Raw genomic sequence first — 27,945 nt, forward strand, 5'->3', positions numbered from 1 at the left:
CTCTGATTATAATTACACTATATTGCCTTGTCATGAAAGAATTTTACCTATTTGCTAATCCAGAATTTGCCTCAATGAAGAAGTGCATTCTTCACTTGAAGAGAAATTCATAAGACTCACAACCCTCAAAAATATTCACCTCATTTCTCTTTTAAATGGCAAGACTTACTTTGGGCAGTAATCTTACAGTTCTATGTTCTCTAATAAGTAGTAACATCTGCACTACATCCACCCTGTCAAGATCCGTCATGCTTTTATTAATTTGCCTAAGACCCAACTGTTTAAAAAATATTTCAGAAACTCATGGTGATAAATGAAAGTTTTACAACATATGAAATTTTTACACTTAAAGTAATGCAAACACTTTTGCTGAATAAACCATTTGCCAGAGATACACTCTTGCATATCCAGACATTTCTAAATTCTTAATGTACACAGAAAATTTAATTCAAATGAAAGTTTAAGTTCAGATAGAGACAGTACTCTTATCCATTCAAAGTAAAATCAAATTCACATCTACCTGGGACATCGTCATCATCTTCGTCAATATCTTCAGCTTTGGGCGTTTTGTTATCCAGAACTAAATAAAAAAAAAAATGCTCAACTCAAAAACATTAATCAAGCTTAACACATTAACAAAATGCACATATGGCTCAGATAGATTGTAATCGTGAATTGTAACAATGCATTTTCATGATCATTTCTAAAATTATGTATGATGACTATAATTAGGAAGGCTCAAAGGTACTCAGACCACCATATCTATTACACTATCTCTTACTAAACAGCTAATATCATAACTTCCGTTATAATATATGCAATAATCTAACTGTATTAAAAACAGTTAAAAGCTGTTTCCATTGCCTGCAGGAAGAGAATGTCAAAAGCTCATTGTTCTCTGAGGAAAAAAAGTGTACAATGGCAATTTCCTATTTTTAAATAGTAACTTCTATGTCTACATTTTCAGAATCAGGTTTAATATCACTGGAATATGTCATAAAATTTGCTAATTTAGCAGCAGTACAATGCAATACATGATAATATTGAGAAAATAAATAAGTGAACCACCTACAGTAAGCATATATAAATAATTAAATTATAAATACTGAAAAGCAAATAATAAAAATGAGATAGTGCTCATAGATTCAATGTGTATTTAGGAATCAGATGGCAGAGGAGAAGAAACTGTTCCTGCATTGCTGAGTGTGTGCCTTCAGGCTTCTGAACTTCCTTTCTGATGGTAATAATGAGAACAGGGCATGTCCTGGGTGATTGGGGGGGGGGGGGTTCTTCATGGTGGACACCACCTTTTTGAGGCAATGCCTCATGAAGATGCCTTGGATACTGCTGACGTTAGTTATCAAGATGCAGCTGACTAATTTTACAATTTTCTGCAGCTTCTTTCAATCTTATTTTCATACAAAATGAAGCATTCAACCACTTTCATCCATCAAGATGCTGGAGGATATTAAACAAATTTGGCTGGGGGGGGGGAGAAGAGAGGAGAGAGAACCAGAGTAAAGGGACTCAGAATAAGATAAATGGTAAGAAAGCAAAGATAGGGTTCAGTCAGACTGTCAGGAACAGCAGGCAGATGATAGGACATAATTGCAGTCAGTATTTGAGAAACAGTGCATTAGGGATGCAGATTCAAAAAGCGGAGCAAATACAGTACTCAGAAGTGTTATACCTCAATGCATGGAGTACAAGAAATAAAGTGGACCATTTTGTTGCACTATTGCAGATTGTCAGTATGAAGTTGTGGCCATCACTAAATTGTGGCTGGTTGTAGTTGGGAGCAAAATGTCCAAGGTTACACATTGTATCGGAGGGACAGGAAGGTTGGCGGGGGGGGGGGGGGGGGCAGCATGGCATCAAATCAGTAGAAAGATGCGACATACAATTGGAAGATGTTGAATTCTTGTGGGTTGAGTTAAGAAACTGCAAGGGTAAAAGGACGTTAATGGCAGTTATATACAGGCCTCCCAACAGCGGCTGGGAGGTGGACCACAGATTACAACAGGAAATAGAAAAGCCATGTAAAAAGGGTAATGTTATGATAGTCATGGGAGATTTCAACATGCAGCTCAATTGGGAAAATCAGGTTGGAAAAGGATCTCAAGAGAGTGAGTTTGTTGAATGCCTACAAAATGTTTTTTTTTGAGCAGTTTGTCATTGAGTCTACTAGGGGATCAGCTATACTGGATTGGGTGTTATGTAATGAACCAGAGGTGATTAGGGAGCTTAAGGTAAAAGAGCCTTTAGGAGCCAGTGATCACAATATGATTGAGTTCAACTTGAAATCTGATAGGGAGAAAGTTAGGTCTGACATAGCATTATTTCAGTTCAAAGGAAATTACAGTGGTGTGAGAGAGAAGTTGGCCAAAGTAAATTGGAAGGAGCTGCTGGCAGGGATGACAGCACAGCAGCAATGGCGTGAGTTTCTGGGGAAAAATAAGGAGGTGCAGGACAGATGTATTCCAAAAACGAAGAAATACTCAAACGGAAAAGTAGTACAACCATGGCTGACAAGGGAAGTCAAAGCTAATGTAAAAAAATACAACAAAGCAAAACTTCGTCAGAAGAGAAAGGATTGGGAAGCTTTTGAAAACCTAAAGAGAGCAAAATAATCAATAGAAGGAAAAAGATGAAATATGAAAGCAAGCTAGCAAATAGTATCAAAGTGGATAGTAGTAAAAGCTTTTTCAAGTACGTAAAAAATAAAAGAGAGATGATCTGAGTGGATATAGGACCGCAGAAAAGGAGCCCAGAGAAATAATATCAGCAGACAAGGAGATGGCAGATGAACTAAATGAGTATTTTGCATCAGCCTTCATTGTGGAAGACATTAGCAGCATGCCAAATGTTGAAGGGTGTGAAGTAAGTGAGTGCAGTTACTATTACAAGGGAGAAGGTGCTCAAAAAGCTGAAAGAACCAAAGGTACCTAAGTCACCCAGACCAGATGAATTGCACCCCAGGGTTCTGAAAGAGGTAGCTAGTGCCAGAGATAGTGCAGGCATTAGTAATGATCTTTCAAAAGTCATTGGTGTCAGAGGACTGAAAAATTCCAACTGTCACCCCACTCTTTACAAAGGAGGGAAGCAGCAGAAAGGAAATTATAGACCAGTTAACCTGACCTCAGCAGTTGATATGTTGGAGTCAATTGTTAAGAATGAGGTTATGGAGTACTTGGAGACACAGGACAAGACAGGACAACGCAGCACGTCTTCCTTGAGGGAAAATCTTGCCTGAGGTAAATTCTTTGAGGAGATTACAAGTAGGATAGATAAAGAGGATGCAGTGAATATTGTATATTTGGATTTTCAGAAGGCTTTTGACAAGGTGCCACACATAAGGCTGCTTACTGAGTTAAGAGCCCGTGGTACTACAGGATAGCTACTAGCATAGTTAGAGCATTGGCTGATTGGTAGGAGGCAGCAAATGGGAATAAAATGACCCTTGTCTGGACAGCTGCCAGTGACTAGTGGTGTTTCACAGGGGTTGGTATTGGGACCACTTCTGTTTATGCTGTCTATCAGTGATTTAGATGATAGAATAGATGGCTTTGTTGCCAAGTTTGCAGATGATATGAAGATTGGTGGAGGGACAAGTATTGTTGAGGAAATAAGTAGGATGCAGAAGGCCAGGGTCAGATTTGGATAATGGGTAAGAAAGAGGCAAATGAAATACAATGTTGGAAAATGTATGGTCATGTACTTTGATAGTAGAAATAAATATTCAAATTATTTTCTAAACAGGGAGAAAATCCAAAAATCTGAGATATACTTTATTATCGCCAAACAATTGACACTACAGCGTACAATCATCACAGCAATATCTGATTCTGCACTTAGCGCTCTCTGGATTACAAATCGATAGTAAATATTAAAACTTTAAATTATAAATCATAAATAGAAAATAGAAAAGGGAAAGTAAGGTAGTGCAAAAAAACAAAGGAACTTTGTTTCAAAGGGACTTAGGAGGAAGGCAAATGCAATGTTCACATTAATTTCAAAAGATTCATAATACAGGAGCAGGGATGTGATGCTAAGGCTTTATAAGGCATGAATGAGGCCTCAGATTGATTACTGTGAACAGTTTTGGGCTCACCTAAGAAAAGATGTGCTGGCATTGCAGAGGGTTCAGAGGCTGTTCACAAGGATGATTTCAGGAATGAAAGGGTTATTATAGGAGGAGCATTTGATGGCTCTGGGTCTGTACTGGCTGGAAGGATGGGGGGGTGGGGGGGGGAATCTCACTGAAACCTTTTGAATGTTGAAAGGCCTAGACAGAGTACATATGAAAAGGGCGTTTCCCATGGTGGGGGAGTCTCAGACAAGACGTCACAGCCTCAGGATTGAGGGGCATCCATTTAAGCCAGAAATGTGGAGAAATTTCTTTAGCCAGAGGGTTGGTGTTGAATTTGTGGAATTTATGACCACAGGCAGCTGTGGAGGCCAGGTCGTTGGGTGTATTTAAGGCAGAGATTGATAGGTTCTTGATTGGACGTGGCATCAAAGGTTACAGGGAGAAGGCCAGAGAATAGTGTTGAGGAGGGGAAAAAGGATCAGCCATGATTGAATGACATAGCAAACTCGATGGGCCAAATGGCAAAATCCTGCTCCTATGTCTTATGGTCTTACAACATTAACTATTTCAATCAAGTCTCCTTTGTTAAATTACAGGAAATACAATCCTCACTTGTCCAACATTTTCTCACAAGAGAAACTGCCTTTTCCAAATATTAGTCTTGTAAACCTTTGAACTGCTTCCAACACATTAACAATGTTTCTTAAATAATGTTACCAGCACTGTAGAAGAGATTGGAGAGGCCTTCTTCCTGAAACACTGAAGGTTGACAACTGAATTTCAAAGCACAGAAAGGCACCTTAAGTTTTTTTTCGATTTTGACCTATAGCCTTTCTATCCACAATTGGTGGACTACGTCCTATTTCTTTTTAAATAAGTTATTATAACAGGACCTTATTTGCTTTTCAAAATGACTTACAGGAGGGGGCAAGTTATTCACTGGTGCCCTGGAAAATATTTATTCCCCATTCTTCAAGGAATAAAATATTTGGCTGATGTCACACTACAGTTTGTGTATTTCAGTAGAGTCATATATGATACTGACAATGACAATTGAACTTGAATTTGATCAATTGTGATGAGAAAAAGCGATTCACAAGCCACATAAAATTTTGGGATAGTTCCAGATCATAAAGCAAAAATATTTTTTAAAATATCTTCATTTCCTTTACTTTAATGAGACCCTCATCTCAACACTGACCAATATTACAATACACTATGATGGTATATTGCAGTTTCTCAAAACCCATCCAAAATTTACCCTTTTATCAGTTTAAATTTGTCGACTCCTTGCTTTACTGCACAAATGAAGTGAGGGACTACAAATTTCAACAAATGAAAGGGGAATCATGAAAAAGTGAGGGGATGTCAGTTGTCTTTTAGACAGAATATAAAATTGAGCCTGTGCCTGCTTTCTGAACTGGATCTCGAGGCACTAATCCAGAATGTAGGAAGCTTGCCCATATACTGATCAATATTTATCCTCCTTTTTGAAAACGTATCTGATTATTAAATGCAAAGGTAAAAGTTCAGATGTCAGAAATCTTTAAAAAAAAAATCGGATTACTGCAAATACACAGCAAACCAGGCAGCATCTGTCACAAGAGAAACTCTCAGGTCAATTACTGTTCATCAGAAGTGAGATAAACAACAAAACAAGTTTTAAAATGCAGAAGTTGATTGACAGTGAAATGCTTTAAAGTGCTACAAGACTATGAAAGCTATTATAGAAATACAAAATTCTTCAGTTCCAAGGTTTTCTTCAAACATAACCTACAATATATAGTTCTTGCAATTCACCAGGTTTCATTAAATATTCTCTATTTACAGCCAGTAGTTAAAACCAATTGGATCAAATGTTCAGGACAAATCTAATATTTCTTTGGGAGAAAGCTGATTTTTACTGCTTTCATTAATTGGAAAATCCACCAAATGTTTTCAATCAATAGAACAGTAAGATCAAGATCTTAATAGAAGCCCACAATACATTTAAATGTGCTTATCAATCCATTTAGAAAAATTCTTAGACGTACCTTGCCGCGGCAACTGCTCAGCTAATTTTCGAAGACTTGTCAGACTGTCAGCTCCAAGCTGGCTGAGAATGCCTGGAAGCATTTCTGTTATCTGTTTTGTCTCAGCGTGACCAGTAATTGCAAATGTATTGGCAGATAATGAGGCCTGCACTTTGGGATTATTGAAATGAATAACCTGACCGTCATCTTTTATCATGTTCACCTGTAAGCACAAAACCAAACGTATTCATAAAATGTACAGTTATCTGAAAATACATTTTTTGTTTGCATTAAATAGCAAATTTCAATAATATAGGCCCATTGCTGGAAACAGTTACTGAAGATGGCAACTTTTTGTTATTATACACAGTACTTTAAGTTTATAGCCTGTCTTCTAAAAGCAAATACCCTTGCAACCAATTACTGTTATTATGCAGTTTTGATTAATATGCAATATTTGGTTAGCAACAATTCATAGGAACAGGATTAAACCACTCCATCTTCTGAGCCTGCTCACCATTCAATGCATGATCATGGCAGATCATTCAAATTCAGCACCCCAAAATAATGTTCTTCATACTTCTTGATCCCTTTGGCCCCACTCCCCAGAAAAGGATCGATCTTCTTGAATATACATGGATTTAGGCTAATTGGGACACATTAGTAGATTTTGGTCCAAATAATTGACTGCCCCAATTAACCAAAGTTTCATGTAAATCATTAAAAAGGTATTAAAAGGCAAACTAATGTTTAACTGAGTAACGTATTTAAATGAAATATAACACAAATTAGAATACTACCAATACAACCACAGTTCAATAAAATCGTATTAGTTCCTTAATAGTTACCAAAGGAGAAACTCTGTGTACGCTGTCATATTCTTTTGACTGACTGTAAATGCACAGACTCAGTGCAGACACCGAGTGTAGATAATGCCAGCTTTCATAAAATACCTACGATTACATCCCCCAAACTTTAATTTTCATTGTACCATTCAAAATGATTGTCGATACCTTCAAATTCTTCATAGTTCCTAACTTGCTGAAATAGTGAAATCATTTCATTTCACTTCTGGCTATTTCAGGCATCTTCAAGCCTGAATGTTTGAAACCATAGTGAGCAAAACAGTTCTGAATAGTCTTACTACATATTTCTTGCTAAGTTTCAGTGACAAAAATCACTGCTTTTTGAACACAAACACACAAGTGACGTTATTTAAAAACTGTTTGCTCTAAATACAGTGTAGTGTCTAACGGCTACACAAGTACATTTGACTGACACTAATTAAAAACTGTCTGGCAAAGTCTCCTGTCCCAATTAAATGGCATAATGTACCAAATAAACAATGGGAATCCAAGTTATTTTCTTGATTTAGTTTTTATTTGCTGGAAATTGTCCAAAATTACCAGAATCCACTGTACTTTATTACCCTTCTTCAACTTGAAGAAAGTGGCAAAAATTTCTATTTTCTAGCACTGCTGCAACCATACAGAAAATATTGCACACAACCAGGTGATTTGGCCCAACCAACCCATCTCAGTATTTTATGATGCACTTTGTCTTTCAACCAAATTACTGAATGTAAACTTTTATTCTCTCTCCTTCATGCTTGTCAATTATTTCCTTAAATGCATCCATATATTCACTTTAATCACTCTGTGGATGCAAGTTCCATATTCTCACCACTTTCTCCATAAAGAAGTTTCTTCCAAATTCTTCATTAAATTTGTGACAATTATTCATTCTATAATTCTTTAACTGGAATCTTCCTCTCTGTACCTATTACATTATATTTTTCCCTCAGTCTCCTTTCCACAGACCCATCCCAACCCAACCCTATTTTTAAAAAAACAGACTGTGAAATAAAGATAGGAATAATGATCTAAAATACTGATAGAACCTCAACCATTTTGATGCCTTTCGAACTCTTATTTTGATTATGATCTCCTGAGATAAAGATTTTGAAGTACACTTGAAATCTATCTCAGATTATAATCAATTTAAAATAGTTGTTGAATAATAAAAGCCAGAGTATTTCTTGCACAGTAATTATGACTAAATGCCCATTAAGAATTTGCTTATAACCACTTAACAAACTGCAGCATCTTTCAGGATTTTTTATAGTGACAATTGCCCTTAAGTATACCCAAAAGTTAATTTCCCATTTCCATTATGGTGGACAGCTCCACACAATCTTTTAAATTGTAGTGAATAAAGGATAGCAATTTTGATACTTTTAAGTTTTTGTCTGTTTCATAGCACAAGTTCTGTCCTCATAACAGTCCAAGCCAAATTACAGCAACACAAGTTAACAGAATTGCTACACAAATTAATAGAGTAAACGTTCACATAAATAGAACAGTACAGCACAGGAACAGGCTCTTCAGCCCATGATGCCTGTGCCAAACACATTGCCAAATTAAATTAAATTGTCTGCCTTCAAATGACCCACATCCCTCCATTCCCTGCACATTTGCGTCTTGATCCAAAATATGTCTTCTTGAATGCCACTATTAATATCCGCTTCACTACTCTGGCAGCCTATTCTAGGCACCTTACATGCTCTGTGAAAAAAAAATTGCCCCGCACCCCTCACATCTTAAGTGCATGTCCTCTAGTAATTGATATTTCTACCCCTCACATAGTTTTATAAACTTGTCAGATCCCCTCTCAGCCTCAAATACTCCAATGAAAATATCCCAAGTTCTTCAACCTCTCTTTATAGTTCATTCCCTCTTATTGAAGCTGCAGACTAGTAAACCTCTTCAGTACCCTTCCCAAATCTTCACATCCTGGGACAGGCAGAAATGCATGCAATATTCCAGAGGTAGCTTAACCAAAAGTATATACAGTAGCAATATTACTTCATTGGTTGGCATATAAAGAGTAAGGAATGCTATCATTCTTTAGATCTTCTTGACCACTTTATCTACTGTGTGCCCATACTTTAGCTCATTCATAAGAAATTCTGTATTCTTATTGTAAAACTTGGACTTTATTGAACAACAAGAGGATATCCTAATATTGCACATCAAAGAAGTAGTGACTCATGGCCTTCATCAATGGTGGAATTGAGTCTAAGAGCAGAGAGGTAATGTTGCAGCTATACAGGACCCTGGTCAGACCCCACTTGGAGTACTGTGCTCAGTTCTGATCGCCTCGCTAAAGGAAGGATGTGGAAACCATAGAAAGGGTGCAGAGGAGATTTACAATGACGTTGCCTGGATTGGGGAGCATGCATTTTGAGAATAGGTTGACTGAACTCGGCCTTTTTTCCTTGGAGCGACGGAGGATGAGAGGTGACCTGAGAGAGGTGTATGAGATGATGAGAGGCATTGACTATGTGGATAGTCAGAGGCTTTTCCCCAGTGCTGAAATGGCTAGCACAAGAGGGCACAGTTTTAAGGTGCTTGGAAGTAGGTACAGAGGAGATATCAGGGGTAAGTTGTTTTTTTTAAATGCAGAGAGTGGTGAGTGTGTGAAATGGGCTGCTGGTGACAGTGGTGGAGGCGTATATGATAGGGTCTTTTAAGAGACTCCTGGACAGGTGTATGGAGCTCAGAAAAATAGAGGGCTATGGGTAACCCTAAGTAATTTCTCAGGTAAGGACGTGTTCAGCACAGCTTCGTGGGCTGAAGGGCCTGTATTGTGCTGTAGGTTTTCTATGTTTCTATGATTAAGGAAAACACATTTCAAAGAGATCACAATGGCATCATAGAACATTTCTACCAGAGGCTGTCTTGAAAAACTCCAGAAAAAGTCAAAAAAGGAAATTGGACAAATCTTTATCACATGTGATGTTCCAAAGAGACCACCTGACATACATGAGTAGACTTTTAGCACGATTGGACTCCCCAGTAACTTCTGTTTATTTTTTTTTAATCATTGTTCATTGCTATTTCTAAAATGCTTTTCACTCTCTTGGTCCAGATCAACTTCAAACCTCGTTGCTGCAGACATCCCAAAAATTGGTCCTTGACCATGTTTCAGTGGCTAGATTACTTGGTATTTTTCCAAAAGCCTTTTCAGTTACTTACAGCTGTCTCTGATAAGCAGATATTAAAAACATTAAATAGATTAATTAAAATGAAAAATGACAACTGAAATAAAATTATACTATGAAATAAAACATTTTCCATCCAGGCTGTTAACCCCATTTGTTTGAATGCACATCAAGCTAAGGGGTCAGCAATGAAATTTGTCTGTCCTGTAACTCACTATGACTAAAAAATCAATACAATGCACAGGTAGTGAAGTCAAGAAAGCATTGACCCATAATGAAGACCTTGTTGGTGGTTTTCTTCTGAGCCATTAGTAAACGACAATTTAGTTGAGATGAACTGGAATGCTTCAATTTATCTCCATTGTTAAAACTTTCTCAGCAACGTGCTTCTCCAACTACAATATTTTTGCTAACCTGTCCCAACCCTTGAATCAAATCTAACTTACTTTATCAACACTAATGATTTTTTTTTGGTATATCAAGTATTGGAAAGTCTTATACATTATTGGGTATCATTACTGCCAATGGTCTGCCATGAGCCAAAAATATCTTAGTAAACCCAACTTTCTATTCCTTTAATACAGAAATAGAGACCAGCTCTAATTATTTCTTTATAATTTCCAACTGCACAATATTTGTATCCTTTAATTATTTCATTCTTTAAATCAGTTCCTCACGTTGTCCATATTTGTCATTATGTAAGTTTAAGTTACATTTCAAATTTTCAAAGGACATACCAACTTAAAACAAAATTACAACAGCTCACTAAGGAATGATGAGTGAACATCAGTATCTACAATTCAGAGGAACACAAATTCAGAACAGGGTGACAATAAGCAAAGAAATAGTTTGCATTAAATAAAACAATTAAGTATTGAATAAACAGTACTGTGCAAAAGTCTTAGCCACGTAAAAAAAAATTCTGTAAAGCAAGAATGGTTTCAAAAATAAAAATAAACACTTCTAAATATCAAAAAAAACTATAAAGAGCCATAAAACAAAAACACAAAATCAATATTTAGTGTGACTAAAACTGCATCAACTCTCTTAGATACGCTGTCCTACAGTTTTGTAAGAAAATTGGCTGGTCGGTTTAGACTTCTGCTGTCTTGCTTGCTTCTGTCTCTCCAGGTAATCCCAGACAGCTTTGATTAAGTGGCTCTGTGGAGGCCATACTATCTGTTGCAGAACTCCTTCTTCTTCTTTCTCCTGAACATGGTGCTTTACGACCTTGGTCACATGTTTGGGGGTCACTGTCCTGCTACAGAATGAAATTGGGAACACCTCCCTGATGGCATTGCATGATGGATGAAAATCTGTTTGTACTTCTCAGCATTGAGAATTCCATTAATTCTAACCAGATTACCAACTCCATTTGCAGAAATGCAGCTCCAAATCTGCAGGGAACCTCCACCTCGCTTCACTATTGGCTGAAGACTCTCATTCAATAAATAATAAACAATAGGTGCAGAAGTAGACCATTCGGCCCTTCGAGCCTGCACCGCCATTCTGAGATCATGGCTGATCATCTACTATCAATACCCGGTTCCTGCCTTGTCCCCATAACCCTTGATTCCCCTATCCATGGATACCTATCTAGCTCCTTCTTGAAAGCATCCAGAGAATTGGCCTCCACTGCCTTCTGAGGCAGCGCCTTCCAAACCTCCACAACTCTCTGGGAGAAGAAGTTCCTCCTCAACTCTGTCTTAAATGACCTACCCCTTATTCTTAATGCCCTCTGGTACTGGACTCTCCCAGCAACTGGAACATATTTCCTGCCTCTATCTTGTCCAATCCCTTAATAATCTTACATGTCTCAATCAGATCCCCCCCACTCAATCTCCTTAATTCCAGCGTGTACAAGCCCAGTCTCTCTAACCTCTCTGCGTAAGACAGTCCAGACATCCCAGGAATTAACCTAGTGAACCTACGCTGCACCTCCTCCACAGCCAGGATGTCCTTCCTTAACCCTGGAGACCAAAACTACACACAATATTCCAGGTGTGGTCTCACCAGGGCCCTGTACAAATGCAAAAGGATTTCCTTGCTCTTGTACTCAATTTCCTTTGTAATAAAGGCCAACATTCCATGAGCCTTCTTCACTGCCTGTTGCACTTGCTCATTCACCTTCAGAGACTGATGAACAAGTACTCCTAGATCTCTTTGTATTTCTCCCTTACCTAACTCCACACCGTTAAGATAATAATCTGCCTTCCTGTTCTTGCTCCCAAAGTGAATAACCTCACACTTACTCACATTAAACGCCATCTGCCAAGTTTCTGCCCACTCACCCAGCCTATCCAAATCACCTTGAATTCTCCTAACATCCTCATCACATGTCACACTGCCAGCCAGCTTAGTATCATCAGCAAACTTGCTGATGTTATTCACAATGCCTTCCTCTAAATCATTGACGTAAATCGTAAACAGCTGTGGTCCCAATACCGAGCCCTGTGGCACCCCACTAGTCACCACCTGCCATTCCGAGAAACACCCATTCACTGCTACCCTTTGCTTTCTATCTGCCAACCAGTTTTCTATCCATGTCAATATCCTCCCCCCAATGCCATGAGCTCTGATTTTACCCACCAATCTCCTATGTGGTACCTTATCAAATGCCTTCTGAAAGTCAAGGTACACCACATCCACTGGATCTCCCGCGTCTATCTTCCTGGTTACATCCTCGAAAAACTCCAACAGATTAGTCAAGCATGATTTGCCCTTGGTAAATCCATGCTGGCTCGGCCCAATCTTATCACTGCTATCAAAATATGCCACTATTTCATCTTTAATAGTGGACTCTAGCATCTTCCCCACTACTGATGTTAGGCTAACAGGGCAATAGTTCTCTGTTTTCTCCCTCCCTCCTTTCTTAAAAAGTGGGATAACATTAGCCATTCCCCAATCCTCAGGAACTGATCCTGAATCTAAGGAATATTGGAAAATGTTCACCAATGCATCCGCTATTTCCAGAGCCACCTCCTTTAGTACCCTAGGATGCAGACCATCTGGACCTGGGGATTTGTTAGCCTTCAGTCCCATCAGTCTACTCATCACCGTTTCCTTCCTAATGTCAATCTGTTTCAGTTCCTCTGTTACCCTATGTCCTTGGCCCATCCATACATCTGGGAGATTGCTTGTGTCTTCCCTCATGAAGACAGATCCAAAGTACTTATTAAATTCGTCTGCCATTTCTCTGTTTCCCATAACAATTTCTCCCAATTCATTCTTCAAGGGCCCAACATTGTTCTTAACTATCTTCCTTCTCTTCACATACCTAAAAAAACTTTTGCTATCCACCTTTATATTCCTAGCTAGCTTGCGTTCATACCTCATTTTTTCTCCCCATATTGCCTTTTTAGTTAAGTTCTGTTGCTCCTTAAAAATTTCCCAATCATCCGTCTTCCCATTCACCTTAGCTCTGTTACACTACTTTTTTAATGCTATGCTATCTCTGACTTCCTTTGTCAACCACTGTGGCCACTTTCCCCCCTTTGAATCCTTCCTTCTCCGGGGGATGAACTGATTTTGCACCTTGTGCATTATTCCTAAGAATACCTGCCATTACTGTTCCACTGTCTTTTCTGCTAGGATATCTGACCAGTCAACTTTGGCCAGCTCCTCCCTCATGGCTCCATAGTCTCCTTTGTTCAACTGCAATACTGGCACTTCTGATCTGCCCTTATCCCTCTCAACTTGCAGATAAAAACTTATATTATGGTCACTACCTCCTAATGGCTCCTTTACTTCAAGATCACTTATCAAATCCTGTTCATTGCACAACACTAAATCCAGAATAGCCTTATCCCTGGTCGGCTCTCGTACAAACTGCTCCAAAAATGCATCCCGTAGGCACTCTACAAACTCCCTATCCTGGGGTGCAGTACCAACCTGATTTTCCCAGTTCACCTGCATGTTGAAATCCCCCATAACTACTGTGACATTTCCTTTGCCACATGCCATTGTTAACTCCCTATTCAACTTGCACCCAATATCCATGCTACTGTTTGGGGGCCTGTAGATAACACCTATTAGGGTCTTTTTGCCCTTACTGTTCCTCAGTTCTATCCACACTGACTCTACTTCTCCTGATTCTATGTCTCCCCTTGCAAGGGACTGAATCTCATTCCTCACCAACAGGGCCACCCCACCCCCTCTGCCCACCTTTCTGTCCCTTCGATAGCACGTATACCCTTGTACATTCAATTCCCAGGTCTGATCCCCCTGCAGCCATGTCTCCGTTATCCCAACAACATCATAGTTACCCATTCGCACCTGAGCTTCAAGCTCATCCGCCTTATTTCTGACACTTCGTGCATTCAGATATAGAATTTTTAACCCATTTCTCCTCTCTCTGTTTAAATCGCTGCCTATTGTGCATAACCCAGCTCCCCGAACTCTCACCGGGCTATACGCCCCTTGAATTTTGTTGTCCTTCTTAAATTTACTTACTCTTTCTGCACATTTAACTCCATGCTCCGTCAGACCATCCCTCTGCACATGTATCCTCCTTACCACTCGTTCGCCTCACCTTTCTCTACTTCACACTTAACATTCCCGAACCGTGTAATCTCCACCTGTCCTTTATACTTCATCTCGCTATCCACTCTCACATTCTAGATCCCTACCCCCTGCAAATTTAGTTTAAACCCCCCCAAGCAGCACTAGCAAACTTTCCTGCAAGACTGTTAGTACCCCTCCAGTTCAGGTGTAAACCACCCCGTCGGAACAGATCCCACCTTCCCTGGAACAAAGTCCAATTATCTAAAAACCTGAAGCCCTCCCTCCTGCACCATCCTCTCAGCCACGTATTGATCTGTATAATCCTTCTGTTCCTCGCCTCACTCGCACGTAGCACAGGTAGCAATCCTGAGATTGTTACCCTGGAGGTCCTGCCCTTCAGCTTCGCACCTAACTCCCTAAACTCACTACGCAGGACCCCCTCACTCTTCCTACCCACGTCGTTGGTCCCTACATGGACCACAACATCTGGATTCTTGCCCTCCCTCTCGAGAATAACCTGCACCCGATCTGAGATGTCCCGGACCCCAGCACCAGGGAGGCAACATACCATCCGAGACTCCCGATCTCCCCCACAAAATCTCCTATCTGCCCCCGACTATAGAATCCCCTATCACTACCGCTGTCCTCTCTTTCCTCCTCCCCTTCTGTGTCGAGGGTCCAACCTCAGTGCCAGAGACAGGACCACTGCAACTTGTTCCTGGTAGGTCATCCCCACCATCTATCTCTGTCTCTGCCTCCCAAATGATCCGCAGTTCATCCAGCTCCAGCTCCAATTCCCTAACTCGCTCTGATACGAGCTGCAGCTGGATGCACCTTCTGCAGGTGTGGTCATCAGGGACAACTGCGTTGACCCTGACCTCCCACATACTGCATATGGAGCACACCACTGCTCTAACTATCTCCCCCATTACCTGATCCCAGATTAATCAGAATAAATGAAAAAGTACCAACTGACCTTACCTTTTTCCCTCTGCAAGCACGTACTCAGGTTAACTGATTACCACTCACCAAAGACCCCCTTACGCCGAAGCCCACTGAGCCAAAGCCCAGCACTCTGCTCCCGCATACTCCGCTGCCTGCACCTGAAAGTGGGCCTCTTTTTAAACTCTGCGCTCGCCGCTGACGTCACCCGCGCCTGCGAAGTTTTACCTTCCTCCTCAGGTAATGCCTAGATAGTGCCGATCTTCCTCAGCCTACCTACAACGGCTGATCCTCCGATCCTCCAATCTCCAGTCGTCCCTCGACCTCGAGCACTCCTTGCTCCGCACCGACCCTGCCCGCACCTCATGCAGTGCTCTCCAGCTCTTCTGCGGACAAACTGCCTCCTTCTTTGAGCCATATATTTCAGATTTTAACTTGTCAGTCCAGAGTACTTGCTGCCATCGTTCAACACCCCAGTCCTTGTGATTTTGTGTGTAGGTCACTCTCTTGACTTTGTTTCCACTTCAGAGGACTGGCTTTTTGCTAGCAACTCTTCCATGAAGACCACTTCAGATAAGACCTCTCCATACTGCAGATGGGTTTACTTGGGTTCCAGTGGTTTTTGGGATAGCAGTGCTGCACTCCTTACGATTTAGAAGGGACGTCAGTTTGATGTATCTTGTCTGCTGCACTCAGTTTCCGTGGCCCACCACCGCATTTCTGATCCTCGACCTTGCCAGTTTCTTTGTGCTTCATCAGAAGAGCTTGGACAACACAACTTGAAACTCCTGCCTGCTGTAAAATTTCTGCTCAAGAAAGACCGTGCCAATGCAGGATGATCAGTATAAGAATTGATGACTTGGAGGTTGAACTATCACATCTGTCACACCCCCACCTTTTAGTTTGGTTGTTCTTTGCCTAGACTTTGTTTCAGTTAATAGTTTAGTTCATTCAACTCATTATGTCATTGATCATTAGCATCTTTATTTAATCTTGCTCAGGGTTATATACAGTGCCTATAAAAAGTAATTATCCCCCTTGGAGGTTTCCATGTTTTATTGGTTTACAACAGTGAGTCACTGAGGATTTAATTTGGCTTTTTTTGGACACCAATCAACAAAAAAGACTTTTGTGTCAAAGTGAAAACAGATCTCTACAAAGTGATCTAAATTAATTACGAATATAAAGCACGAAATAATTGATTACACAAATATTTACCCCCTTCAATTCAGTATTTAGCAGATGCACCCTTGGCAGCAATTACAACCTTGAGTCTGTGGATAGGTCTCTCAGCTTTGCACATCTGGACACTGCAATTTTGCCCCATTCTTCTTTACAAAACTGCTCCAGCTTTCTCAGATTGCATGGGGATTGTGAGTGAACAGCCCTTTTCAAGTCCAAATGGACTGAGGTCTGGACACGGACTTAGCTTTGCCAGGGCATTAACTTTGCTGTTTTTAAGCCATTCACTTGTAGCTATGGCTTTATGCTTGGGAGTCACTGTCTTGCTGGAAAACAAATCTTATACCGAGTGGCAGTTCTTTTGCAGACTGTATCAGGTTTTCCTCCCAGGATTTCCCTGTATTTTGCTGCATTCGTTTTACCCTCTACTTTCATAAGCTTTCCAGCATGATGCAGCCATCACCAAGCTTCATGGTAGAGATGGTGTGTTTTTGATGACGTGCGGTGTTTGGTTTACACCAGGTTTCGTCTGATGGTCAAAAAGCTCAATTTGGGTTTCATCAGATCACAGAACCTTCTTCCAGCTGACTTCAGAGGCTCCCACATGCCTTCTGGCAAACTCTCACTGAGATTTCACGAGAGATTTCAACCCCCCCCCCCCCCCCCAACAGTGGCTTTCTTTTTGCTACTCTCCCATAAAGCTGTGACTGGTGAAGCATCCGGGCAACAGTTGTTGAATGCACAGTCTCTCCCATCTCAGCCACTGAGGCTTATAACTCCTCCAGAGTTGTCACAGGTCTCTTGGTGGCCTCCCTCACTAGTCCCCTTCTTGCACGGTCACTCAATTTTTGAGGACGTCCTACAGATTTACAGCTGTGCCACATTCTTTCCATTTCTTGATGATTAACAACTGGACTCCAAGGGATATTCAGTGACTTGGAAATCTTCTTGTGTACATTTCCTGGCTTGTGCTTTTCAATAACCTTTGAGGTGTTTGGAGCTTTCTTTCGTCTTCCTGGTGTAGTTTTTGCCAGGATACTGGCTCACCAGCAGTTAGACCTTCCAGGTACTGGTTTTTTTTTTTAAAAACTGCAATCAATTGAAACACCTCCACTGCACACAGGTGATCTCCATTTAACTAATTATGTGACTTCTAAAACCAGTTGGCTGCAATAGTGATGATCTGGTGTCATGTGAAGTGGGGGGGGGGAATACTTATGGAATTAATTATTTTGTGTTTTATATTTCTAATTAACTTAGATTACTTCGTAGGTATGTTCTCACTTTCACACGAAAGTCTTTTTTCTGTTGATCAGTGTCAAAAAAGGCAAATTAAATCCACTGTGATTCAATGCTGTAAAACATGAAAACTTCCAAGAAGGTGAACACTTTTCATAAGCACTGTGCCTACTAAGTAACCAAGTTGTATTTGAAAATTGGTTAATTACTTAATATGTTACTTTCTTTAACAAAATAGAAAAAAATCCATGTAATTTTTTTTTGGAAACTGAATGTTTGGAAATCTAAAATTTGTTCTTTTCTACTGATGTACTAATGCAGAATCATCATCATCAGGTGCAATGCCCAGTTTGAGCTTTGACTGCCATTCCTGTTTCGGATCAAGTGGATCAATTCATTGGTATTTATTTCTAGTTCACTAGCTGCTGTCTCCATCGTCATTTGTCTTTGTCTTCCTCTTGCTTTCTTTCCTTCAATCTTTCCCATAATTACTGTGCATTCTAACTCCTCTTTCCTAATCACGTCCAATGAAGTTACATTGCCTTTTCATGACCTCATACATTATTTCTCTTTTTGTGTTTGTTCTGTTCATGACATCCTCGTTAAATATTCCTTTCATCCATGATATTCTTTGTATCCTCCTCAAAAACCACATCTCTGCTGCTACAATTTGTTTCCTCATGTTACTAGATATTGTCCAACATTCTGAGCCATATAACATAACTGGATAAACATAACATTTCTGTACTCTGAGGCGGTTGTCATGCCTTGTTTAGTATTGGTCAGTATACTCTTCATTCTCGTAAAGGTGTCTTTTGCCATCGCTATTCTTCTTTTGATGTCCAAGTCACACCTGCCATCTGATGTCACCCAGCTTCCTAAGTAACAAAAGTTCTTTACTTGTTTTGTCTTCCCCATTTATTCTCAGCCTGCGGATAGGATTCTCCTTCGTTTTGGATATCACCATACATTGTCTTATTGCAATTGATAGATAGACCCATTTTTTGCACTTTCAACAATTATACCAATTAAGTTTTGTAGTTCTTCCTCCGTACTTGCAATTAACAGTGTCATCTGCATATCTGAAATTATTGATGTTTTCATAGAACACAGAACAGCACAGTACAGGCCCTTCGGCCCACAATGTTGTGCCGACCCTCAAACCCTGCCTCCCACATAAGCCCCCACCTTAAATTCCTCCATATACCTGTCTAGTAGTCTCTTAAACTTCATTAGTGTATCTGCCTCCACCACTGACTCAGGCAGTGCATTCCACGCACCAACCACTCTCTGAGTAAAAAACCTTCCTCTAATATCCCCCTTGAACTTCCCACCCCTTACCTTAAAGCCATGTCCTCATGTATTCAGCAGTGGTGCCCTGGGGAAGAGGCGCTGGCTATCCACTATATATTCCTCTTATTATCTTGTACACCTCTATCATGTCTCCTCTCATCCTCCTTCTCTCCAAAGAGTAAAGCCCTAGCTCCCTTAATCTCTGATCATATTGCATACTCTCTAAACCAGGCAGCATCCTGGTAAATCTCCTCTGTACCCTTTCCAATGCTTCCACATCCTTCCCATAGTGAGGCAACCAGAAATGGACACAGTACTCCATGTGGCCTAACCAGAGTTTTACAGAGCTGCAGCATTACATCGCAACTCTTAAACTCTATCCCTCAACTTATGAAAGCTAACACCCCATAAGCTTTCTTAACTACCCTATCTACCTGTGAGGCAACTTTCAGGGATCTGTGGACATGTACCCCGAGATCCCTCTGCTCCTCCACACTACCAAGTATCCTACCATTTACTTTGTACTCTGCCTTGGAGTTTGTCCTTCCAAAGTGTACCACCTCACATTTCTCTGGGTTGAACTCCATCTGCCACTTCTCAGCCCACTTCTGCATCCTATCAATGTCTCTCTGCAATCTTGGACAATCCTCTACACTATCTACACCACCACCAACCTTTGTGTCATCTGCAAACTTGCCAACCCACCCTTCTACCCCCACATCCAGGTCGTTAATAAAAATCACGAAAAGTAGAGGTCCCAAAACCAATCCTTGTGGGACACCACTAGTCACAATCCTCCAATCTGAATGTACTCCCTCCACCACCACCCTCTGCCTTCTGCAGGCAAGCCAATTCTGAATCCACCTGGCCAAACTTCCCTGGATCCCATGCCTTTTGACTTTCTGAATGTGGAACGTTGTCAAATGCCTTACTAAAATCCATATAGATCACATCTACTGCACTACCCTCATCTATATGCCTGGTCACCTCCTCAAAGAACTCTATCAGGCTTGTTAGACACAATCTGCCCTTCACAAAGCCATGCTGACTATCTCTGATCAGACCATGATTCTCTAAATGCCCAGAGATCCTATATCTAAGAATCTTTTCCAACAGCTTTCCCACCACAGACACAAGGCTCACTGGTCTACAATTACCCAGACTATCCTTACTACCTTTTTTGAACAAGGGGACAACATTCACCTCCCTCCAATCCTCCGGTACCATTCCCGTGGACAATGAGGACATAAAGATTCTAGCCAGAGGCTCAGCAATCTCTTTCCTCACCTCGTAGAGCAGCCTGGGGAATATTCCGTCAGGCCCCGGGGACTTATCCATCCTAATGTATTTTAACAACTCCAACATCCTCCTCTCCCTTAATATCAACATGCTCCAGAACATCAACCTCACTCATATTGTCCTCACCACCAAGTTCCCTCTCATTGGTGAATACCGAAGAGAAGTATTCATTGAGGACCTCCCTCACTTCCACAGCCTCCAGGCACATCTTCCCACCTTTATCTCTAATCAGTTCTACCTTCACTCCTGTCATCCTTTTTTTCTTTCACATAATTGAAGAATGCCTTGGGGTTTTCCTTTACCCTACTCGCCAAGGCCTTCTCATGCCCCCTTCTTGCTCTTCTCAGCCTTCTTAAGCTCCTTTCTTGCTTCCCTATATTCCTCAATAGACCCATCTGATCCTTGCTTCCTAAACCTAATGTATGCTGCTTTCTTCCACCTGACTAGATTTTCCACCTCACTTGTCACCCATGGTTCCTTCACCCTACCATTCTTTATCTTCCTCACCGGGACAAATTTATCCCTAACATCCTGCAAGAGATCTCTAATCATCGACCACATGTCCATAGTACATTTCCCTATGAAAACATAGAAACCATAGAAAAACTACAGCACAGAAACAGGCCTTTTGGCCCTTCTTGGCTGTGCCGAACCATTTTCTGCCTAGTCCCACTGACCTGCACACGAACCATATCCCTCCATACACCTCCCATCCATGTATCTGTCCAATTTATTCTTAAATGTTAAAAAAGAACCCGCATTTACCACCTCATCTGGCAGCTCATTCCATACTCCCACCACTCTCTGTGTGAAGAAGCCTCCCCCTAATGTTCCCTTTAAACTTCTCCCCCCTCACCCTAAACCCATGTCCTCTGGTTTTTTTCTCCCTTTGCCTCAGTGGAAAAAGCCTGTTTGCATTCACTCTATCTATACCCATCATAATTTTATATACCTCTATCAAATCTCCCCTCATTCTTCTACGCTCCAGGGAATAAAGTCCTAACCTATTCAACCTTTCTCTGTAACTGAGTTTCTCAAGTCCCGGCAACATCCTTGTAAACCTTCTCTGCACTCTTTCAACCTTATTTATATCCTTCCTGTAATTTGGTGACCAAAACTGAACACAATATTCCAGATTCGGCCTCACCAATGCCTTATACAACCTCATCATAACATTCCAGCTCTTATACTCAACACTTTGATTAATAAAGGCCAATGTACCAAAAGCTCTCTTTACAACCCTATCTACCTGTGACGCCACTTTTAGGGAATTTTGTATCTGTATTCCCAGATCCCTCTGTTCCACTGCACTCCTCAGAGCCTTACCATTAACCCTATATGTTCTACCTTGGTTTGTCCTTCCAACGTGCAATACCTCACACTTATCTGTATTAAACTCCATCTGCCATTTTTCATTCCATTTTTCCAGCTGGTCCAAGTCCCTCTGCAGGCTCTGAAAACCTTCCTCACTGTCTACAACACCTCCAATCTTTGTATCATCAGCAAATTTGTTGATCCAATTTACCACATTATCATCCAGATCATTGATATAGATGACAAACAACAATGGACCCAGCACTGATCCCTGTGGCACACCACTAGTCACAGGCCACATCATCCCAATTCACACCAGCAAGTTCTAGCCTTATAGCCTCATAATTTGCCCTTCCCCAATTAAAAATTTTCCTGTCCTCTCTGATTCTATCCTTTTCCATGATAATGCTAAAGGCCAGGGAGTAGTGGTCACTGTCCCCCAGATGCTCACCCACTGAGAGATCTGTGACCTGACCCGGTTCATTACCTAGTACTAGATCTAGTATGGCATTCCCCCTAGTCAGCCTGTCCACATACTGTGACAGGAATCCGTCCTGGACGCACTTAACAAACTCTGCCCCATCTAAACCCTTGGAACTAATCAGGTGCCAATCAATATGAGGGAAGTTAAAGTCACCCATGATAACAACCCTGTTATTTTTGCACCTTTCCAAAATCTGCCTCCCAATCTGCTCCTCGGTATCTCTGCTGCTACCAGGGGGCCTATAGAATACCCCCAATAGAGTAACTGCTCCCTTCCTGTTCCTGACTTCCATCCATACTGACTCAAAAGAAGATCCTGCTACATTACCCACCCTTTCTGTAGCTGTAATAGTATCCCTGACCAGTAATGCCACCTCTCCTCCCCTTTTCCACCCTCCCTATCCCTTTTAAAGCACTGAAATCCAGGAATATTGAGAATCCATTCCTGCTCTGGTGCCAGCCAAGTTTCTGTAATGGCTACTACATCATAATTCCATGTATGTATCCAAGCTCTCAGCTCATCACCTTTGTTCCTAGCTGCTTTCTGAGTCTGAGCTATTCAAATCTTGATTGTCTAATCAACGGCTTTCTGCTGATCTATTCAAATCTTGATTGACTTGATTGCACAGACCAACTGCCAAAACTGCCAGAATTTCTCGAGTCAAAGCCTCAAAGCTCCACTCCTTCACTGGCCCACTCACTCACTGGCCGCTTTCCACAGCCCACTTCACTTGAGCTAACCCTCTATTTATCTGTTTGAGCTTTTCAAAATGCTTGGTCACCTGACCTCGATTGCCCAATCAGCTGCTTTCTGCTGAGTCTGAGCTATTCGAATCTTGATTGTCTCATCAATGGCTTTCTGCTGATCTATTCAAATCTTTTCACTGCCAAGATGTCCCTTATTTTTTGTAATATTGTTTCACTGTACACATTAAATAAATCAGAAGAGAAAACACACCCTTGTCTAACGCCTGTCTTGATTTTCGTAAACTGACTCACTTCTCCATCTATTCTTACAGTGGCAGTTTGTTCCCAATACAGATTTCTGATTAGGTGGAGGTCTTTCGAATCTAGATCTAGAGTTTTCTGTAATACTTCACTTTATCAAATGCTTTTGTGTAGTCGATAAAACAAACAAATCTTTTTGCACTTGAATAGCTCGTTCTGATAGTATCCTTAACATCAATATTGTATTTCTCGTACCTTTGTCTTTCACAAAACCACACTACTTCAGCTTGTATCTTACTTTTAGCTCTTGTCATCAACATTCTTAGAAGTATCTTGGTGACATGACTCATTGAACTTATGGTCCTCTGTAATTCACATTCTATTGCTCCAGGTTTCTTAGGAAGAGTGATAAGTACTGATTTTTTCATCTCTTCTGGTATTATTCCAGTCTCGTAAATGTCATTGATTAAATCAGTAAGTTTTTCAATTCCATAATCTTCAAGGGCAATAATTTGTTCTATTACTAATTCATCAGGACCTGCTGCCTTCCCTTTCTTCATCTTATTTATTGCATTACGAACTTCAGATTTTAAAATACTTGGACCTTCAATATTTTTCTTAATTTCTGGTTTTTCGCCTCGATCGTCTTCAAACAATTCCTGAATATACTCAGTCCATCTGTTCATAATCTCATCTTTTTCATGATAATGGTACCATCCTTTGCTTTCAAACATCCACCTGAAGAACAGAGGAGCTATTTACCAGTGATATTCTTGATTTGTTGATGTAACCTTTTTGGATCAATAATAAGGATTCTTTCTATGCAGTGTACAAAAAATAAACATCTCAAACAAGATTTATATAAAAATTCTAGGGTGCCTCAGACTTCTACACAGTACTGTACAAGTACTTATTTTCATTAGATCAATCAATGTCATCAGGTGGGATTAAATCTTGCAATGTATCTTAAGCTTTAATAGAAAATTAAATAGTCCAGAAGTAATATCATCAGCGATCTTGCACATAAGGTAGAGCTACTCATAATGGAAAAGCTGAAAGCAAAATACCAGAGAAAACAAAGCCCAACAACAAAAAATGGGTGGATGGAGGCCAATCTTTCAAAGGCTACAAAAGATGAAAGACGGATGAAAACTGTGGGGTATCCTGCTCATCCTGGACTCATAATGGGTGCTCAACCTGCACCAGCACACTGGAAGCCAGCTGACTGAGATATTAAAGTTTGATCTGGAAACTGCTTGACCTGTAAAACTCAGGTTCTCACTAAATTTACCAACCTGAGACTTAACCCAAGCTTCACCTTTCCACAGATGCTGCCTGACCTGAAGGGTTTCATGTTTTTAAAATCTGAGCTTTTGCAAGAGCTTATGAATTCTCATTTCAACTATAATGTCAAGACTAGCTTACAATGGAGGGGTTGGAGTTGGGTCTTTCATCAAGGGAAACATTGAAAATATTAAATTACTAGCCACATTGTTCTATGATTTAAGAGCTGCAAGAGAGCAAGCATAAGTGTAAAACAAAAAAGGTATATTTGGCACATAAAATTAATGTTGGTCTGATATTTTTAGATACAAACACTAAAAATGAGGAATTGTAAGCAGAATTAAAAGGGCTAAAACCTAACTGACCTATTTGCAGCTTGGCTAATAATGTTGCAAAGATAACTAAAGAACTTGTTGCATGGGAAAGCTACCAAAGATGTATGTGATAACGAGTGTTTAACAAACAGCCCCAGACAGTACTCAGGGCCCATTTGATTTGCAGATTTTCCCAAGCTCTATGAGCGGGGTGCTGTAAATCAACTCAGCGACGCAAACGTGCTAATAAACAGTATGTATTTTTGTTTGACTATTATTCCTTGGGTCTGAACCCAAAGTCCACTGCTAGAAAGGCAGATCGACAAAGTGACCCAATAACCAAAGGAATACATAAAACTTACCTCCTCAATGCCAGCAATATTATTAACTGCTAGTTTCTTCAGTGAGCTTTGCAATTTCTTGTCATCAGCTGTAGCTGTTCTATGCACTACCTTCTTCTTCCTGCGAGCTGTGCCCTGACAAAATGCAATGAATAAAGTTAATCAAGTTGGATGGCAGTTGAATGTTTTAAAATCTGTAGACCCTTTTAATATCTTATCTAATTCCAAATAGTTCATTCATGATTACTTAATAAACTAAAGCAAAGCATACTTGCAAACTGAAAATTACATTATTTAATGTACATGATGAAGAAATGGTGTACATGTAATTCCAAAGTCAGGATTTAAAAATTCTTTTTAAAGCTGGTGTCAGGTTTATCTGAGCCAAACAAGAAGCATGCATTATTTTTCTAATGCCATCGCGACCATATTCAATGCAATTCACAAAATTTTCCTTGCAAGACATTGCTTAAGTCAAAAGGTAGATAATCACAGATAAACTATTTTGAGCAACAGTAATTTCAATATATTGATTGCATAATAACTCCAAGTTCTAGTAAACTGTTTTGACTACATTCTATTGGTCAACCTGTTTTTTTTTAGGATACATACAAAAATGTCAGAAATATTAAGCATACATATAATTAAATACAAAATACATGAATATTGATAAGAAATGTTACAAAACTTTGTACAAAAGCTGGTAATTTGTTTGCACAATTTATTACTGCAAGAATCACATTCCAATCACCTTACATTCAAAAAAAGTGATGCTCAAAATTTAATACAGGTGTCCCCCGCTTTTCGAACGTTCACTTTACAAAACCTCCCTGTTACAAACGACCTACATTAGTTCCCTGTTTTCGCTAACAGAAGGTGTTTCCACTGTTACGATAAAAAGCAGCGCGCCACAGAAAAACCAGCGTGCGGAAAAAGCAGCGCCCCAAGCAGCCACTCTCCCCCGGATTCGGAATTGCACTCTCGCCGGCATTGCTTAAACATGTGCCTGTGAGCAGCCGTTAGCAAGATGAGTTCTAAGGTATCGGAAAAGCCTAAAAGAGCTCATAAGGGTGTTACACCTAGTGTAAAACTAGACATAATTAAGCGTTTCGATCGTGATGAACGAAGTCAGGACAAAGTGAGTTTGGCTTGTGGAAGTTGACGAAGATGATATTGAAGAGGTTTTGGCAACCCATGACCAAGAACTGATAGATGAAGAGCTGATGCAATTGGAAGAGGAAAGGATAACAATCGAAACTGAATGCAGTAGTGAAATGAACATGAAGCAACTGCGTGAGATTTTTGCTGCAATGATAAAGTACAACTTTAATTTTGAAAGTGTACATCGGTTTAGGGCATATTTGCAGGATGGTTTGAGTGCTTACAAAGAACTGTATGATAGAAAAATGCCCGAAGCTCAGCAGTCAAGCAAGCCTTCCACATCAGCCACAGCAGACGACAAACCTCGACCTTCAACATCGAGGCAGGCAGAGATAGGTGACCTGCCTGCCCTAATGGAAACAAACGACGATGAGATGACACCCCAGTGTCCCACCACCCCAACCCCCAAGCTGCGGACAGATACTGATTCGCGGAGGATGCAGCGGTAGCCGAAAGGCACACAGCACGTCTTTAAGAAAAAAAAGCAGAAATAAACATGCTAATTAATTAGGTGTCGCCTAGCACGTAATTGTCGGCCTAGATCAGAGGCAACGCAATCCGCAATCAGCTCTGATCTGGGCCGACAATTACGTGCCGGGTAGCACCTAATTAATTAGCTTGTTTATTTCAGCTTTTTTCTTAAAGATGTGCTGTGTACCTCCCGGCTACCGCTGTACCACTGTATGCTTCGCGGCAATGTATCGGGCGGCAGCCTGGAGGTTGGGGGCCACTGCACCACCCAAACTCCGACGACTCAGCTTAACACACCATCATCAGTGTGCTGGGCGCTGTCCCAATTCCGATAAGTGATACTACACTGTACATATATTATTTCTACTTTATATCGGCTGTGTATTTTTATGTGTTATTTGGTACGATTTGGCAGCTTCATAGCTTAAAGGTTACTGAAGAGAGTGTTTTTGCCAAGAGCACTTGTGCCGTGTTTCTGCTGACAGCACTTGCGTGAGATTTTTGCTACGGACAATGGTGCAGGCAATGATTGTGGAAAAGTATTTCTACTTTATATAGGCTGTGTATCTATCATATCATTCCTGCTTTTACTATATGTTACTGTTATTTTAGGTTTTATGTGTTATTTGGCATGATTTGGTAGGTTACTTTTGGGTCTGCGAATGCTCACAAAATTTTCCCATATAAATAAATGGTAATTGCTTCTTCGCTTTATGACATTCCGGCTTACAAACCATTTCATAGGAACGCTCTACCTTCGGATGGCGGGGGAATCCTGTATGCAACAATCATTAATAGATCCTTAATCAGATTGAATTTTTGAACTAATTCAATGAAAGGGAGGGTTTTAATATAACGAAATATTTAGAGATTCAAGAAATTTCAAAGGCTGGAATCAAAAGTCAAATCGAAACAAAGTTCACAACCTTGGATGGAATAGTAGGACAAGAGTTTAGGAAAACTGAACTACCTCCTTAAGCAGAAAGAAATAATTCATCCACTTTCATGCGTACAGTTTGGTTACAATGCCTCTTCCACATATTACGATAGAAGAATGGTAACAAAA

At 40.4% G+C, this 27,945-nt stretch overlaps 1 protein-coding gene across 3 annotated transcripts in view; it reads right to left on the minus strand.

Moving 5' to 3' along the window:
• The window catches only part of btf3l4 (basic transcription factor 3-like 4), a 47,986-nt gene that overhangs the window by 11,485 nt on the left and 8,556 nt on the right, over window positions 1-27,945 (minus strand). For all 3 annotated transcript variants that reach the window (XM_072273750.1, XM_072273749.1, XM_072273748.1), the window contains exons 3-5: window positions 25,269-25,382; window positions 6,124-6,325; window positions 521-580 (exon numbers count right to left, since the gene is read on the minus strand). In XM_072273750.1, coding sequence (XP_072129851.1) covers window positions 521-580; window positions 6,124-6,325; window positions 25,269-25,382 — 376 coding nt within the window. The remainder of the gene's footprint in view (window positions 1-520; window positions 581-6,123; window positions 6,326-25,268; window positions 25,383-27,945) is intronic.

Source organism: Mobula birostris, chromosome 12, assembly GCF_030028105.1.
Source record: "Mobula birostris isolate sMobBir1 chromosome 12, sMobBir1.hap1, whole genome shotgun sequence".
In the NCBI taxonomy this organism is placed as follows: Eukaryota; Metazoa; Chordata; class Chondrichthyes; order Myliobatiformes; family Myliobatidae; genus Mobula; species Mobula birostris.